Below are 17,104 nucleotides of genomic sequence, written 5' to 3'. Positions count from 1 at the left end.
TCGCTGTCAAGATTGAAGGATTTCGTTGCTTATTAGGTTTTCCATGCACTTACAAACCAACAATCTTTACCACTCGCGCCGGATTTCAAATTCTTATGTTCGTTGCAATGGTTTTTTCTACATTCATCTTTACCAAAATTTTGGAAATCTACACAGATCCACTCTATGATCCTCAAGTGAAAACTGTTCAAGAAATAATTGCGGGTGACTTTACTTTGGTTGGTGATCAATTCGCGTATCGACAAATTGCGCTACGAAACCAGGTAAAAAAGAACGAACATTTTAATCAAGTGAATTACAATAACTGTTTTGTTTTTGTTATTCATGTATAGACATATTCGATGGGATTGATGCGAGAATTTAAAGTGGTTGACGATCCGAGCATGTTATTCCATCGGCTTGAATGGAATAACAAGCTTGCTATCGCTGTTTTTCGCAAACAGTCGTTTTCAAGCAATGCAAGTGACGGACTGTATTGTTTCGAATTTCCAAATAACATCTACGAGCATTCAATAAGCATGCTGTTTCACAAGAACTTTTCACACTCAAACCATTTGAATACATTCATTCGATACGCAACAGAAGGTGGTCTTATAAAAAAATGGCTAAAAGATTATCGATCAATTAGTGAATTAGACAATCACTCAACATATTCGGGTTTTAGGCTGGATAGGATTATAATCTTACTGGTGCTAATTGGTTTTATGCTTCTCTTGGCGGCGGGTACTTTGATCGTTGAACGAATTGTTGATCGAAAAGTTCAATCCCCAAAGTCAAAAAAAATTTGGCGCTATATTAAAGTGATTATCGATCCACATCGTCATTTTCTTTTGAACGATTATGGTTTTTCAAAATTACGCAATCGCAAATCATATGCTACACGGTCGAAGAGAATAATTAATAATGGTGATAAAAATTAGACCTGGAACATTTAGATGTTTATCAAGAGAGTAGCAAACAGAATTATAATGGTTCTATTTCAATATAAACCCCTTGAGAATCTAGAGCCTCTCTTTACCTTTGCATTTTCTTTTTCTTTTTTTCAATCGTTTCAATGGTAAAGCATAACTATTTTCAAATAACAACAAAATTACTAAACAAACACAAATAAAATTACACGTACAATTCCACTTACGATAAGCACTGAAACAGAAAATAAAAGCTAGCACGTCAAAGTTGAAATAATAACCGTTGTATTCAAATTAAAGCAAAGTTTTTCCGAGACATTTGGTTTGTTTGATTACATTGATGTCAAAAGTGATTACAAAACGTTTGAAATAATTGTTCATTATATTGAAATAGTCAATTATTTGTTTTAGAACTCAACAAACTCTCAGCATAATTTCACACAACTACATATGAATCGGTTAGAATATTCGTGAGCTCGGGAAATTTGCTAGAAGTGTTAGATGTGCTGAATGTTTGTAAATAATATTTTCTTATCAGAATAATTAATCTCAACGATTTTGAAGTCATTCCGATATGAAATAAGTGTACATCTCGAAAAATTTGTAATTAGATTCATCTTCGAATCGAACTGGCCAGACATTATAATGAGATATTTTCAGCCAGATGTCGTCAGGAGCTGAAATGGAGTGAAAACAATAGAAGTGATTGTTATGGTTATAATAATACTTACATTACTACAATCACTATAACAATCACTTTTATTGTTTTCACTCCATTTCAGCTCCTGACGATATTTGGCTGAGCTTATTCATCTGGCTGAAAATATCTCATTATAATTTCTGGAACTGGCATAGTTCCCATACAAAAAAATGCATGTTTTTCGTATGAAATGATTTTAAATTTTAAATGAAATCGCTTAAATTTAAATAAAAACGTCTGAAAAAAGGTTTTGAATGTGAATAACGGAACATTTGTATATCGATCCGGCAAAATATTTCATTTTTAAATAAAAATTACCAAAAGCATAACAACAAAGTGATCACCATGGAAATGTGAGATTCGAAAATGTGATTGACACCTTATTTTTAACGTTTAATTTTTTGTTATATTCCTTCGTAAAAAAAAACTTATCATTCTTCTAAAATGACAGAATCAGTGACCCGCGGCGGTGTCTGACTAAATTCACAACAAGAACAACAAAAAACTATTTCAAATCGGTCACTCAATCAGTTTGCCGTTCACAGCCAAATGTTCGTTGAGACAAAACGTTGTTCATTATCTTCTCTCGCTTGACCCCGTGTTCAACTGATAAAATCGTCTTTCAATGAACATTTTCTCTATGGCGCTATTTTCTCTCTTTCTCTCTCCTTTTTATACGTTTGAAATTTGTTTACACAAAAAATTGCTTCAATATTTTGTTTGTGACAGTAATTCTGTATGTGTATAATCGATTAATTGAAATGGATACGGAGACATTCTGTTGGGAAGCTGCCCAAGGGGCCAATAAAGTCAACTTTTTTTTATTTGAATGCTGAGAATGTTTCGTCTCTTAATCATAATTAACATTGTGACATTGTCATCGGTTGAAACCACTCAAGGGGCCAAATGCTTTGTAGATAGCCACAGAAATGCCACAAAATATACGCAGGTAAATATGCAGTGTCAAAAAGTAAAAAAAAAAACACACACACAAACATATGATATTCGAAGAGATGGTCGAGTTGAGAACGCCACTGTGGAAACAAAACAAAAATACCGAACGTCAAAATAACCATGACAAAGCAAGGAATTCGGCAGTGTGAGAAAATGTTTTATAATGGTTATAACACTCAATGCATGGATAATAATGGTTTAGCCTCTCGGGTTATTCAATTGAGGTTCATTTTGAAAATGACCGGTATATTGACTTCGATTGGACTGCTTTCTTTTCATCTAATTTAAAACAATTCAGAATCGTACACTTGATATTACCACAGACACTTCAATATTGAATCTCTCTCTGTCTGCCTTTATCTCCATCACTCTCAATCACACTTGCTGGGTTGGGAACTCTTTGCCCTTCATCGCCATACCAAAACGATTTATTATTAACGAATCGTTTATCCACTGAGTTGACGTTGAGTATACTTCACAAAAATTTGTTGTATTTGTTTTATCGGTTGCGTTCGGCATTTTCTTCTGTATTTCTTACTCTTTGGCCATTTTTCATATCAACAATTTTATTTTCGGAAACATATATGAGAAAAAAAATTCGTGAAACTTGAAATTTTTCTCTTGTCAAGTTAAAATAAAGATGCTGAATCATTGTTTCTTTGCATTTGATCGAATACAAAATTGCCATATTTTTTTAAAAATATCAAGTGTTATCTTTCAATTTTAAAGAGAAACGTAAAAATATTGGATCATCTTATACAGTTCGGGGAACTTCAAATGCAATTATTCGAGAAAACGCTAAAATTAAGAACGATAAAATTGTCGATTGTATTTGCAAATCTATATTCTGAGTGAACGGAAAATGACTTCGAGTTCAAGACAAAATTCAAATAATATGAAACAGAATTTCACCGGCGAGAAGTTTTGAATTTAAAACGCAGTTTTATGAGAACGAATTTTGACTGAAAATAATTTTGTGGAACACAAAAAAAACTAAAAAAATTGCATAAAAAATCACAAATGTCATTAAGATGGTATGAAAGTTTCGAAAACTCTTAAATAGCTCATATAATTCATTTGCGGAGTAATTTTGACGGTGGCGGGACTGTGCGGAGTTTGGCGGAGATGACATACAAACTCTGTGTGTATGAGGGTAACAGCACTTCTATCTGTATCTACTAAGATGTTCGATTGGACAAAATAAATCTATGAACAGTAAAGAATGCTGTTGCACTGGTACACACAGCATTTGCATGCTATCCCCGCCGAACTCCGCACAGTCACGTCATCGACAAAATTACTCCGCAAATGAGTTATATGGGTAAGCAATTGATTTGCATCCCATCTTTCATGAGGCAAACTATACAATATATACATTATACATGAGTTGAACCAGAAATGAACTATGTGCTCGTACAGTTTTGTCTTCATTGAAAATACGTCAGTCGAAAAAATAATTCGCCATACAAATGAAAAAACCATCATTCTGCTTATTTATTTGTAAAATTATGATATTATATACCATAAGACCAAATAAAATAAAAGGCTCGATGTTCGATAAAATTCAATTGGTTCCATAATTAAATAGCTTCACTTTGTTCATATCAAGATTTCATTATTTTATTTCAATTAAAATAAAATTCGTAATTAATTTGGAAAAAAAATGAACGAATGAATATTTGTGGTTTGTTCTCTCTCTCGCTTTGTTTTTCGTAAACAATTAATTTCTGAACGTGTAGTAGCTGGAGTCCAAACCGATGAATGCGATTTGTCCATCGATCCATTGTCGAGCTTGAGCAACATTTGCCTGTGTTAAAATAAAATCGTGAAAAATCATTAACAACACACGATGCAATTGAATTATATGGATTTAAACACTTACGTATACAGCAGGGATGGGCTTATTACATCCTATTAGAATAAATTAAATAAAAAAAAATGTTAAAAATATGATACCAAATGCAAATTTGAAAAAAACTATAAATAGCTAAGTTAAAGAAATTTTCATTGATACCTAAGCCCCAAGCTACAATTCCATTTTGCGCATAGCGATTATCTTCCGGCCGTCCGATGGGACAAACCAACGGAGCACCTCCGTCTCCTTGACACGTGTCAACTCCTTCTACACCACCAGCGCAAATGAATGACTGATCGAGCCGGAATTTATCTCCTAATCTCTCGTTTTGTAATTCTCGTTGGCATCTATTAAATTCGACAATTCCAAGTGGTACTTTTTTCAAAATCACTGAATACTTTCCAGATTTTCCGAACACGTCTTTGCCCCAGCCGCTTGCAAAGCAGTTCTGTTGATTCGGAACAAAACCTGGCGGCGGTAAGCAGACTGTAGTGATGTGATCGTCCATTTCAAAGGGATTTTCTAATTCTACGATTGCCTTTAAGCAAAAAAAAAAAGAAGAATGAAAGTAATCAGCGGAAATGGAAAGCGAAATCTCAAAAATGTTTTGCTTCATATATTAAGACACTCATTTAAATTTCGTAATTTGTTGTCTCTTGCATATTATTGCATAGAGCATTCAACGCTTGAAGCATTTTGAGATGCTTGTTCAAAGAGATGAGTTCATTTTTTACTTACAATATCGAATGCCAAACTCTTTGCATTATAATTTGGATGACCGAAGATTCTTGATACAATACGTTCTTGATATGGTAGCCGCTCTTTTGTTGTTTGGGTATCCTAATATTGATACATTTAAAAAACAAAAAACAAATTGTCGTTCGCAAAAGATTGAATTTAAAATTTGTCATCGGCGAAACTTACCCACTCACCGGCTCTAATTTTCAAGTCTGCTGCTCTGGCCGCATAACTACAGGGAAATTATATTGAAATTAAATGATTTTTATTGAATCATCGCAAATCACACCGACACACTTACTCTTTAACGCAATGGTTGCCGGTCAATACCGCCTTTGGATGGATCAACGAGCCTCCTATTACCCCGATTTCATTAAATTTCAGAAACATTAAATTTCAGAATGTGCAATTTGCGATAGTGTCTACTGTAATAATAAGTTTTTTTATTTTACCACAAATGCATATATCATCATCGATACGAATTAATGCAACAGTCCAAGGAAATTCAGCAAAACCTGCTTCGTTATCCTGTTCGATTGAAGATGAGAAGAAAATGAATGTCATTTTTAAGATGTTTGTTTCATACAAATAAAACTTACAAAAGCGCCAGTTATTTGAAAATCAATGCCATTAACGTTGCGTACACCGCAGCCAGCCTCTTTGGTGATAACCCCTTCTTTTGGAGCTGGTGTTATTGATTCTTCTCGTTGAGCGGCACCAACACAGCAAACATCTAAGACATCTTGACATTCTTGATCATCGAAACGAATGTCAATTTTTCCGAAGCCAGTTACATCGTCATCGTTTACCGGTTGTATGACAGTATTTGAATTTGGGTCGCACATATGATAGGGTACACATGTGCAATTTTGTTGATTTTTGACAAGTACAAGTGGAGAGGTGGTTGGCACGTAAGTTGGATCCGGTGTCACAACATTCTTGAAGAGATTGAAGTAATTTTTGAGTAATTTTGAGTTGTTATTTTTTTCTTAAGTAAAATGGCATAATTCAAATTTTCGATTGGCCATAAACAATGTAAAAAATGTAGCCAGAATGGATTTCAATGAAACAAATGTCAATGGTAAAAATAAAAAATAAACTTACTTGAAATCCACGACTTGGTTGTCTTGAAGCTGATGGTTGAACTGGTGTACCAGGCGATGTGAAGACTAAATCAATATTATCTTGAATGTTTCCATTTCCAACGTTTTGTCTAGCTAGTCGTTGTGGGATTGCATTCACAGCATAAATCACAGTCAAAATAAATATGGCAATTACGAAATGTATTTTCATTTTTTATCTGTTTGCAGCTGTACTTTATATATTATTGTACACAAATGAGTCGTCTTTGTTGCTTTCTCTCTCCTTCTCTTTTGATCACTCGACGCGCATATAGTTACACTTAGTCACTCAGAGTTACTATATTTGATAGTAATTTAGCTCCTGCTGACATTTACCTAAACTGACTATCAAAATGAAAACGTTTAATTAGCGCACTCAAATGAGATATAAAACGAATTATCAAAAGAAGAAAAGAAAAAATTGAAACGTCAAAGGATCGATGTTAAAAGAGACGACGAAACGTTGAGATCGTCGCATAGCATTGTGGTTGTGTGATTGTGGTTACCGTCGTCGTTGACCGATCGCATGATGGAAGGAGACACTCATCGAAAGAGAGAGAGAGAAACCGAATCAACAGACAGACTGTATAAATTAAGTATTCAGTGTAATCAACTTATATATACGAACAAACTAGTTTGGCTTGATTGCGAAATAAACAACACAGAGTCACACAAGCACATACAGTTTGATTTCGTTCACACACTCTGATCTGTCGTCGTCGATGTCGTCAATAAAATACATAAACAAAACAAATCTTTCACTAAATATACGAAACCAATTGGCGAAGCGCCGATCGGAACTCTTTTGAATGATATGTGAACGGTTTTGCGCTTCAAAAACGCACTCTTATTCATCGGATGAATTGTCACGAAGATATTATCTATAAAAATCGAAATAATTCTCGTTCTGAAACCTATACTCATCTGCCGAAGATGAAGGAAAGAATGTAAAATGAAAAAAACATTGAAGAATACACGCTTAGACTGGATTTTAGCTTTAATCTCATTAATATTGATCAATTTATTGAATTCAAATCATTAAATTTACGTATGTATTCGCGCACGTATTCGCCATTTATTACATCATATGGAATTTCCCAAACCGTCAAAAGGTGATTTGACTTTTATTTTTTGAATCACGTAAAAACCACCGACCGCGATGTAGTCTTATCGCTTTAAATTAAATCATTTTTTTATTTTAATTTATTTTTAAATTGTTTTTTTTTTCATGATTGACAAGTGGGGTTTTCCTCTCTCTCTCACTCTCTGATTTGAATGAAAAATTGTTTGATTTAAAAACAAAAACAAATAAAATATTCACATACACACCACATAACAAAGAAACGTTTAAGCTAGTAGAAAGACAATGGTCAACTGTAATCGTTGATATTTACAAATAATTTTTGTCATATTTTTCTGTGGCCGTCGCTTTATACTGTCGCATGCCAGCGCTATGCGTGTTACTTACTCTGTACGTTTTACTCTCGCTCTACATCTCTCTCACTCTCTCTCTCCCTTACTCAGAGACGATTAGCTTGTCTCCTCATTATACATGCACACAACTCGTTACAATGGTGTTGGTGTTGGTTGTTGCTTCTGCTTTTATATGATTGCAAAGAAACTGGTAAAAATCATATGCGAATGAATATCGCTTCAGTTCACACGTGGCTTTGTATTTCATTCATATGTGTGCGGTGCAGAGATTCTCGTTTGCGATTGTAAACGATTTTTAAAACATAAAATATGCACAGAACGAGAGAAAGAATCAGAAAATATCATATTTATCATATTTGACATTCAGGTTATCTAACGTTGACAATGGCAATTCTCTCTCTCTTTTCTGTATCAAACAGAAAAACAAGTTGTTTATTTTAAACAATTGAAATCATATTTCGATTATTGTTTTTCTACGTCGAAATTTTTTGCCAATTTCCAATCCAAAATGCCTGATTCCGAGATTTATTCAGTAGCTAAGAGGCGACAGTATGCATAAAATCTAAGAAAATGTAACAAAGAGTGCATAATATTTTCTTTAGACTGGTTTCAAGAGCTCCACCGAAAAAATAAATAAATCTGGTAAACCTTCAAACTTGCGTTATAAATATGCTTGCGTTATAAACTCTGTTGCCGCACATAAAAAAAAATGCAAAACACTGTTTTACATTTGTATTGGATATATGTGCAACAAACCGCTGGTTCTGTGTTTCTCTTTTTGTTTTGGACATGATGATGCAATCATCGTCGTTGTCATTTTTATTCGATAGAGTGTCTAGAATGGCTTTTGATCAACAACGTTCAGAATATTGTGCATGACATTTTCTATCTAGGCACCGGCTTGTTTTATTTCATTGATTTGTCCATTTTTATAAGTGTGTATGGCAATGCAAAGAACCAATCCTTACTCACAACATCATATCATATAAACAAATAGTGATTAGCACATTTACTGTGACATTGCTTTGGCATGCGTCAAATGATCATGAACTTCAACGATAGATAGAGAGGGAGAATTGCTTTTTTATTGTGATCAAATTGAGGGTCATATTTTGCATGTAAGCGTTATGATAAAAAATAGATCGGGATATTTCGAATTTAAAAAAATAAATGTAAAATACATGTTTAAATAAAATACTTGGAATTTAATAAGTAAACGGAACACACACATCCACATTGGTGGTCCATTAAATTACACGAAAAAAAGTTTTTTTTTATCGAAGTGTCTCATTCAAAATATATAAAAAATACCAAGTTTCCGTATCATCAAAAGTTGCAAGGAGATATGGATTTTTTTTCGATTATCCAATTTTGAGCACTTTGAAAATTTCGAAACATATCTTTTACACAGTGATCAAGATTTTTAGTACAAACATACATTTTGAGAAGAACCCGATTTCGAGACATCAAAATGCAATAATTGCATGTTTGTTGTAACTAAATCAATGTGCAAACTTGTGAATCACTTTTTACTACAAAATACACAATCTCACCAAGTTTGAAGAAATTTCAACGTTTGAATCATCTGTTATTATGTAGAAATAAAGAAATTATTATCATCGCAAGCAATAATCCCAATGCAATTTGTTTTTTAACATCGTCACATTTTGTCTTTTTCATTTTCTTCTTTCAAACTCGCGCCTTTTTTTCACTTACTGATTGCTCAGAACGATTACCGACCAGTCGCTAGAATGAAAACAAAAACAGCACAACACAACTGTTTACTAATATTTTTTGTCGCCTGCATGAAAATATGAAAACAAAAGGCGAACTTTTTCATCAGCATTTTTAGTAATGTCTATTTTGAAAAAGAATTTTCAAGCATTTTTTTTCCATAAATCGGTTCCGTTTAAACTTTTGTTTTTCAAAAGAAATCATTATAAATTCAAAAAACGTTCGCAATTGAATACCCATAATGATTTGATCTAAAAGGGTGAAATGGAAAACAATGTATACAGAAACATTGTATCGGTATTTCTGAAGAAGAAAAATGGTAAATGTCCAAAATTGGTCTTTTAAATACAGCTGAGTTAATAATAATTAAGAAACATTATGCAGACATTTAGCGTCACATTATATTTACATTATTGCGTCTCCATTTGTGCTTTCGCAATAGAATTTGAGTGGAGACTTTAACTTAAAAAAAAGATTGAAAGTCGCCAAGCTCAACATACGTGGTACTTTTTTACCATTATAAAATGCATAGATAGTTAACGGGTTTTAATTTGATGTCAATAGTTTTGTAATACCATGGCATCGCTTCTTCCTGTATTTCAAACACAATACTTTCCTCAATTTGGCTGACTGGAATCTCCAAGAGGTTGTTTTTGCTCATTCATTCAAACTCCAACAAATTTTGATTCGGTGTCAAGCAGAATATTTGATCGATTGCGTCCTGAATTAAAAGGTCCTTCTGTAGTTGAACATGAACCAGTCACAATGAGCAACATTTCAGCGTGCGCCTCATTTAAATCAGGTTGCATGCATGTAGGCGTAATATAATCCGTGAACAAAAATGTATCATTTTTCTTGGTGGAACAATTAATAAAGAATTTGAATATTTTTTCCAATTTGTAAACGTAAAATTGTTACCACATAACTAATATTTCTATTTACCACCCGCACTATATTTAGATATTTTCAGGCAGCTGAATCAGCTAAGGTCAAGCGCTGAAATGGAGTGAAAACAATCGAAGTGATTGTAGCAATGTAAGTGTGCCTTGACACATTCACTTTCCTTTATTATGATACAAATGGCAACTTACATCTAATAAAATTCTTAAGCTTTAAGAATCTTAAAGTTTGAAGCAATTTCAATACAAATTGAAAATTTTGTGTAGGGTATATTTGTAATTGATTTGAAATTGAAATTTCTTCAAAGGAAAATGGCAAAAAGTTAGCTAGTAGGAATAATAGTGATGCCATTTATCCGATCGAGAATCAAAATGACTTGAAATCATGTTGAAAACAAAATGGAAATATTATGTTGCTCATTGGTTTTCAAGGAAATATCAGGCTTAATTTAATTTTCATCCATTTTGTCAGTTTATATCTTGTTAGTGTGTGCGAATAACAAATATACTTTACTAAAAAACTCAACGTAATAAGCGATAAACGCTGTTATTGAATCATCATGTTATGGTAAATATACATTACAAATAAAATGATGATGAAAAGGTTTTTGAATAGAAACAAATTATAATGTTCTTCTTATTTTCGACGAATGAACGAACAACAAATAATTGATTAATTAAAGACTCAACACAATGAGCGACAAACACTGATCAACTAAATTCTTAATTAAATAACAAAGGAAATACTACTGCTACATAAGCTACTTTAAATGGAACTAGGAATAAAATTAGCCTTTAGAAAAGATCGACAACTGGCCGCCGTTGAAAAGTTAAAATAAAGTTCATCAAAAATAAAATTGGCCAAAATTCGTCGAAATTTTTACTGAAATCATATCGAGCAAACAGTATATAAAGAGAATGTACATCGCACATGAAATTTATAGATCGAGTTCAGTTGTACTAGTAGTGAACGTGAAAGCTCTAGTCTCTAGAACGATTATGTGAAAGTACGAGTGAAAAAGAAAACCGTATAGACTTCACCGACACCTTTACTCTCTATTAAAGAGCTTCGACCCAAGTGCAAAAAAGACTAATCAGAAATCGAATAGCGAATTTCATTAGGGTGTGAAAATTCAAATTTAATCTAATGTCAACTTTTATTTAGTGATTTATGTATGTTGAGAGAAAGTCAAAGACAACGAGTGCTTGTGTTCTTAACTCGAATCTGATTATAATCGATAATAAATGTTGAGGTGTATTGATTTTCAAAAATCTTGTAAAAATAATCAAATCTGCTCCCACTGCTCGTAATGAAAACTCGTCACAAATACTCGTCGTATTTATGTATTTAAACATTGATCAAGACCAAATAAAGTTATTTTTTTCGTAAGAAAACGGACAAACTATAAATAAATTTTGAATCTCAAAAATCAATAAATTCTAAATAATGTTGTGATTATTATTTTCAGAAGTGTATTTGGCGCCTGTGGATTTTCTATTAAATTTAAAAATGAGTGAATCAAATTATTACGACCTCGATGATATATGGAGAAGTATTTCTCATGAAATTCTAGTTGAAGAAAATGTTTCACATTTTACAAAGTAATTTTCAATTCAAAATTAACATGAAATTTATGAGGGGTGGACATGATCGGATTTATTGAAATGAAACTCCAAGAAACTCTTTGCTATGTCACATAAAATCGTTGCACAATAAAAACAAACACACGCACACACAAACTAACTCATTCGATTTTTTTTTTTCGAGACATTTTCAAAAATCAAACACATTGTGTGGACACACTGTGGAGTAGCAATTAAAAAACATCTTCTTGCGATCTTATTTCAATAAAAACGTTTCATTTTAAAATGTAGTGTTTGTCTCATTTCATTGTTTTTTCTTTCTTTCAATAACCATAAATAGTGCATCGGATATAGATCGCTCATATGATCAAAATGTAAATACGGAAAAATCAATTGTTTCAAATGTGGTGACAGAAAATGTACCATCAAGCAATTGTAATCAAATACTATATTGTTTTGACCCAAATGAATATCCAACTATGAGCAATGTTAATTCGAGCGAACCATCAATTATGAACAATAACATGGAAAATCATACATTTGATTCAGGAAGTTTGGACAATATGGAAATAACAACAAACTCACCGTTAACTAGCTACTATGAACTTCAGCCTCTAACCAATAACATTGTGAGTGAACCATCAATTCCGTGTAAGTAGACAGACATTCTTGTGAATACTGTATGTGGTGGTTCCTAAATTGACAATGTTATAGTCTAGTAGATGTATAAAGGCTGCACACAATTGATCGACTGTGCAAAGATTTTAATGCAAATTCACTTCAATTCGCAGACAATGGGCCCAAAATTGACGTCCAACCAAAAAATAATGATAGTGCAAGAACGATTTTATTCAGAGACTACTTTCGGATAATCAACCAAAAGAAGGACAAACTCGAAAACATTGTTACCGAGTGTTTGTTGTGCAGAAAGAAAACCGACATTCCCATAAGTGTACGTGGATCTTTGAAAGCAACGTCCAATTTTATCCGACATTTGCGGGTATTTTATCATTTATTCACAATTTCGATGCCAACTAACATTGATAAGTTCAATTACTTTTTCATAGGCAAATCACATCGATAATTTTCGTGTGTATCAGCGAGAAAAAGAGAAATTGAAGGTATTACATTAAAGACTCCGCTTGAGTTGATTACCACATTTTTTTTGTTAATTTCTTTCCGTTTCATATACAATGACAGTTAATGTCAAACTACACTACAAGTACTCATCCCACCAATGGTATATGATTTATTTAGTAATAAAAAAACCAAGAACAAATTCAATTTTAATTCAAATTCGTTTGTTGTTTCTTCATTTCACGTACAATGATAGCTAAAATAGAAAACGAAAGCTATCCAGCGAAAATTGAAGAAGGTAATTTTTTTACCAATTTTTTATATTTACACTCCAAATACAATTTTGATTGGAAAGAATTCAATCAATTACTGTTAAAATATATAAAATGCTCATAGTTTATAAGGCACATCGAAGTCGTACGACGTGTGTCTGTTTAACAAAATGTTTGCTGTTAATAGAGTTTATTTATTTTTGTTTATTCACTCAATGAGTAATAGAGTGTTTACAGAATTTCATTTTTTTGCACTTTGGTTTAATTTTTCTCTTCATTTCATCATCTGACACTCTTGAAAAAGAATTTTACGATATTTGAATTTTATATCTAAAGTAGACCCCACATATAGAGATATCTTCATTTCAACGTAAAAATAATTTTAAAAAATACAGTGAATAGAATGACGCTAGTGATATATCATAATACTATTGATAGTTCGATATTCATATAACACTAGCGTGCTATTGGTACATTTTAATTTTGTGACAGTAAGAATTTGGATCTTCAGCGTGTGAACTCAAAAATAGAGTTCCATTTTGATATTTTAGATGTCTACATTTGAGGATAAACGTTGGTGATCCGAATTGTTTGTTGTCACAAAATTGAAATGTACCAATAGCACGATATTCATATCATACTACCAATAGTATCACGATATATCACTAGCGTCATTCTATACACTGAAAAATCTAATAAAATGAACTACCATTCGTTTCAATTGATATTTTCGTTATAACTTTCGACTTAAAAAGAAAAGATTTATGTTTTGTTTATTTCTTTACAGACAAATCCACTGTTCTTTCCTCACAAAAATTATGCTGTACTTGCGATTCTTCTGAGAGTTCAACTTTAAAACCAAAGTCAAAAGCCATCAAGAAATTCCAAATGAAAATTCCTTATCGCTTTAAATGGAAGAAAAATAGCGAATTAATGATGAATATCGCCATGAAGAATCGAAAACGGGCATTTAAACGTAAATTCAAAAAGCTGAAAGTCGAAACGAACTCGCATGCCGCTCGCGCCAATTCTAATGAAAATCTAGGTAACGCTACTCTCATTTTTCCACCCTTCCTTCTGCTTGTCTAATTTGATTTGTTTTACAGTTATAGAAAAATTATTGGCAGTATCCGATAGTTTAAACCTAGTAAGTCAAAACTTCAATCATGCCATTCAATTGCTGACGGAATTATGACGGCACGTAGTTGTCGATGCGACCACTCAACTTTAAGAAATATTCAATGTATGTACAACAAGGTTTCTTTTATTTTTAAATCTTACTGATGTTTACTCTTTTCAGCATGTTTACAATCCGTTGATTTTACTACAGTTAGTGAATTTTCCCCCCCCCCCCTCCCAATTAATAGCAACACCTAAACAGATGCTTAATAAACAACTTTGATTCAATTCTACTCTCTATTCAGTGAGGCTCATAAGTGAAAAACATTCTTAGATGAGACACTCTTGCAGTCGCCAAAATGCTACTCCAAATGAAATGATCATAATTCGATTTTATTCAGACACACATTTCATTTTTTTCATCAGAACGTTCGTGTACAATGTAAATATAATACATATAAATCAATTTCGGCTAAAGTGGTTTATTATAAATAAAATGGTTCATTGATTAAAACGGAAATAAAACTTTTTTCATTGAATTTTCTAATTCGAATGACTCGGTAAGGCGGCTTTTGTGTATATTTTTGAATCTTTTGCACTAGTCTTCATGCATTCTTTTGACAGCTTAAAGTGGCCGCCTAACTGTCTTCTTAAGCTAATTATCTTGTAAAGCAAATCTCGGGCGATGACAGTCCACCAAATGACTTTCAAAACAGTTTTTTTTCTTTTCTTATCGTTGTCAAGATCTTTATTTTTTGTTCAAAAATGGATACGCATAAACTCCAAACTCATTATTTATATTAAAAGTTAATTCTGAAGTAATTGATAAGGTGTCAAGGGAAATACCAAAAATCGATTGTTTTCAAAGTGTATGTGTCTTGAATTCAGTATTCGGAATCATAATAAATAAATTGACGTCATTGGGTTTTTTCATATTTCATTTAAAGAGTGAGAGATTTTGATTGAGTTGGTCATCTCGATTTTTTTTTAATCAATTTTACTGGATCTTGTCTTCGTTATTGTTATTCTATTGTAACAAATACGAATTTGTGTCAAAATTATTCATCACCAATTGTTCATCTATCCACTGTCTGAATTTTGCCACATTCACCTTTAATAAAGAATAATAATTAATACTCGAAGAATGAAACATATACATTTGTTATATTTACATAAACTCCTGGCGTTGTGTTATTACATCCTATGCCCCAAGAGACAATACCTAATTTAAAATAATCACAGAAAATATTAATAAGTTTTGTAAATTTTTTCAAAATAGTTTTTTTTTTGCAAAAAATTACCAGTTTGCACAAATCGACCATTTGAGACTGGACAAGCTAGTGGACTTCCACCGTCTCCCTTACAGGTGTCACCATGACCTTCGCCTCCTAAGAAATTGAAGCAAAAGTAGATTAGAAGAATGGAAGTTTTCGCTATTATTTTCAATTTCATTAAAAAATTGATCTTACCAGCGCACACGAAGGTCCTATTTAATCTGAAATATGTGCCTACTTTTGTTTGTCTCAATTTCTGCTGGCAAGGGTAATGGGGTACAATCGGTACTTCAACTCGTTTTAAGATCACTTGATATTTTCCATCCTTACCAAATAGATCTTTGCCTATAAAGAGCAGAAATTATAAATTAATGCGATAAATATTCACTCCAACTCGAGACAAGAACCAACCCCATCCACTGGCGAAGCATCTTGCATGATCGAAAACATCACCCGAATTCGGCAAGCAAATGGTGTTTATATGTGGAGCCAATTCAAATGGCTGCGTTAAGAAAAGCAGGGCAACATCATTGTGCATATTTTGGCTGTTGAAATCCGGATGAATAACATAATCGGCTACAGTACGGTCCTGATGTTGAAATATTTCATTTCTGGTCTGTGTAAATAAAATTATTAAATTAACATACTTGCAATATATACCATTTATAAACAGATTAATGACTATTTTGAAAACTCATTCCGGATACAAAAAACAATTCATTAATTCTACCTGCGTATCCCATTCGCCAGCACGAACTCTTAAGAATTTTGGACTTATTTTATGAACGCAATGAGCAGCAGTTAAAACGACACCCGGCTCAATTAGAGAACCACCACAAATGTAAACTTTGATGACCTGGTCGTTATATATTCTGCTTTCTTCTGTTATGGCAATTGTCCATGGAAACTCACCTAAATCATGGTAAATAATTCGGAAATCATTTCCGGTTCTCGCTTTCTTTGCCAATGCAAATTTAAATACTCACCAAATTGAGCTTCCCCATCCATTGCACCGCTAATTGTAAAACCAACACCGTTAATATTTCGAATTCCACAGCCCACATTCACTGGTATTTTTGGAATATTTGGCGTTTCAGCACGCAGTGAACAACATGTGTTAAAGAGGCCCGGGCATGGATGACGCTGCGGATCGATATTCTCCTCTTGACCAAAACGAATATCTAATACGCCTTCACCATCAGTGATAATCGTTCCTTTTGCGCATTGGTAATATGGCATACATTCACTTCCAAACTGACAAGGCTATATAATGAATTTAAGTGTAATTATAAATGGCTCGATCTTCTCAAAAATAATAAAAACATTAAGTACTAACGTATGTTTCGTTGGTTGGTGTTTGTATATGATCTGTGGAAACCTGAGTTGGATTGTATTTGTTGTTATCATCGTTTTTATTCATGCCGACACCTCCTCC

The 17,104-nt window shown here is 32.8% G+C and overlaps 2 protein-coding genes across 3 annotated transcripts; both read right to left on the bottom strand.

Moving 5' to 3' along the window:
• Positions 1-4,166: 4,166 nt before the first annotated feature.
• Positions 4,167-7,721, bottom strand: LOC116346838 (phenoloxidase-activating factor 2-like). Of its 2 annotated transcripts, none has more exons than XM_031777079.1 (10): positions 7,602-7,721; positions 6,260-6,621; positions 5,755-6,093; positions 5,608-5,683; positions 5,457-5,511; positions 5,342-5,387; positions 5,156-5,257; positions 4,577-4,955; positions 4,445-4,473; positions 4,167-4,369 (listed from the first exon to the last, which is right to left on the bottom strand). In XM_031777079.1, the coding sequence occupies exons 2-10, from the start codon at positions 6,446-6,448 to the stop codon at positions 4,283-4,285; spliced, it is 1,302 nt and encodes a 433-aa protein (XP_031632939.1). In that variant the 5' UTR covers positions 6,449-6,621; positions 7,602-7,721; the 3' UTR covers positions 4,167-4,282. The 2 variants fall into 2 exon arrangements, with proteins under 2 accessions (XP_031632939.1, XP_031632940.1); XM_031777080.1 differs by having other exon boundaries at positions 7,606-7,721.
• Positions 7,722-14,818: 7,097 nt separating this feature from the next.
• On the bottom strand, positions 14,819-17,098 carry LOC116346842 (phenoloxidase-activating factor 2-like). The gene is made up of 8 exons (XM_031777089.1): positions 17,006-17,098; positions 16,656-16,932; positions 16,400-16,581; positions 16,081-16,285; positions 15,865-16,014; positions 15,697-15,783; positions 15,568-15,617; positions 14,819-15,506 (listed from the first exon to the last, which is right to left on the bottom strand). The coding sequence occupies exons 1-8, from the start codon at positions 17,087-17,089 to the stop codon at positions 15,423-15,425; spliced, it is 1,119 nt and encodes a 372-aa protein (XP_031632949.1). The 5' UTR covers positions 17,090-17,098; the 3' UTR covers positions 14,819-15,422.
• Positions 17,099-17,104: the final 6 nt, after the last annotated feature.

The sequence above is a fragment of the Contarinia nasturtii genome, unplaced genomic scaffold, assembly GCF_009176525.2.
Source record: "Contarinia nasturtii isolate CC-2019 unplaced genomic scaffold, AAFC_CNas_1.1 Cnas_scaffold_1699, whole genome shotgun sequence".
Classification (NCBI taxonomy): domain Eukaryota; kingdom Metazoa; phylum Arthropoda; class Insecta; order Diptera; family Cecidomyiidae; genus Contarinia; species Contarinia nasturtii.
The sequence above is the reverse complement of the archived record's forward strand: the minus strand, read 5'-3'. Positions and strand labels throughout refer to the sequence as shown.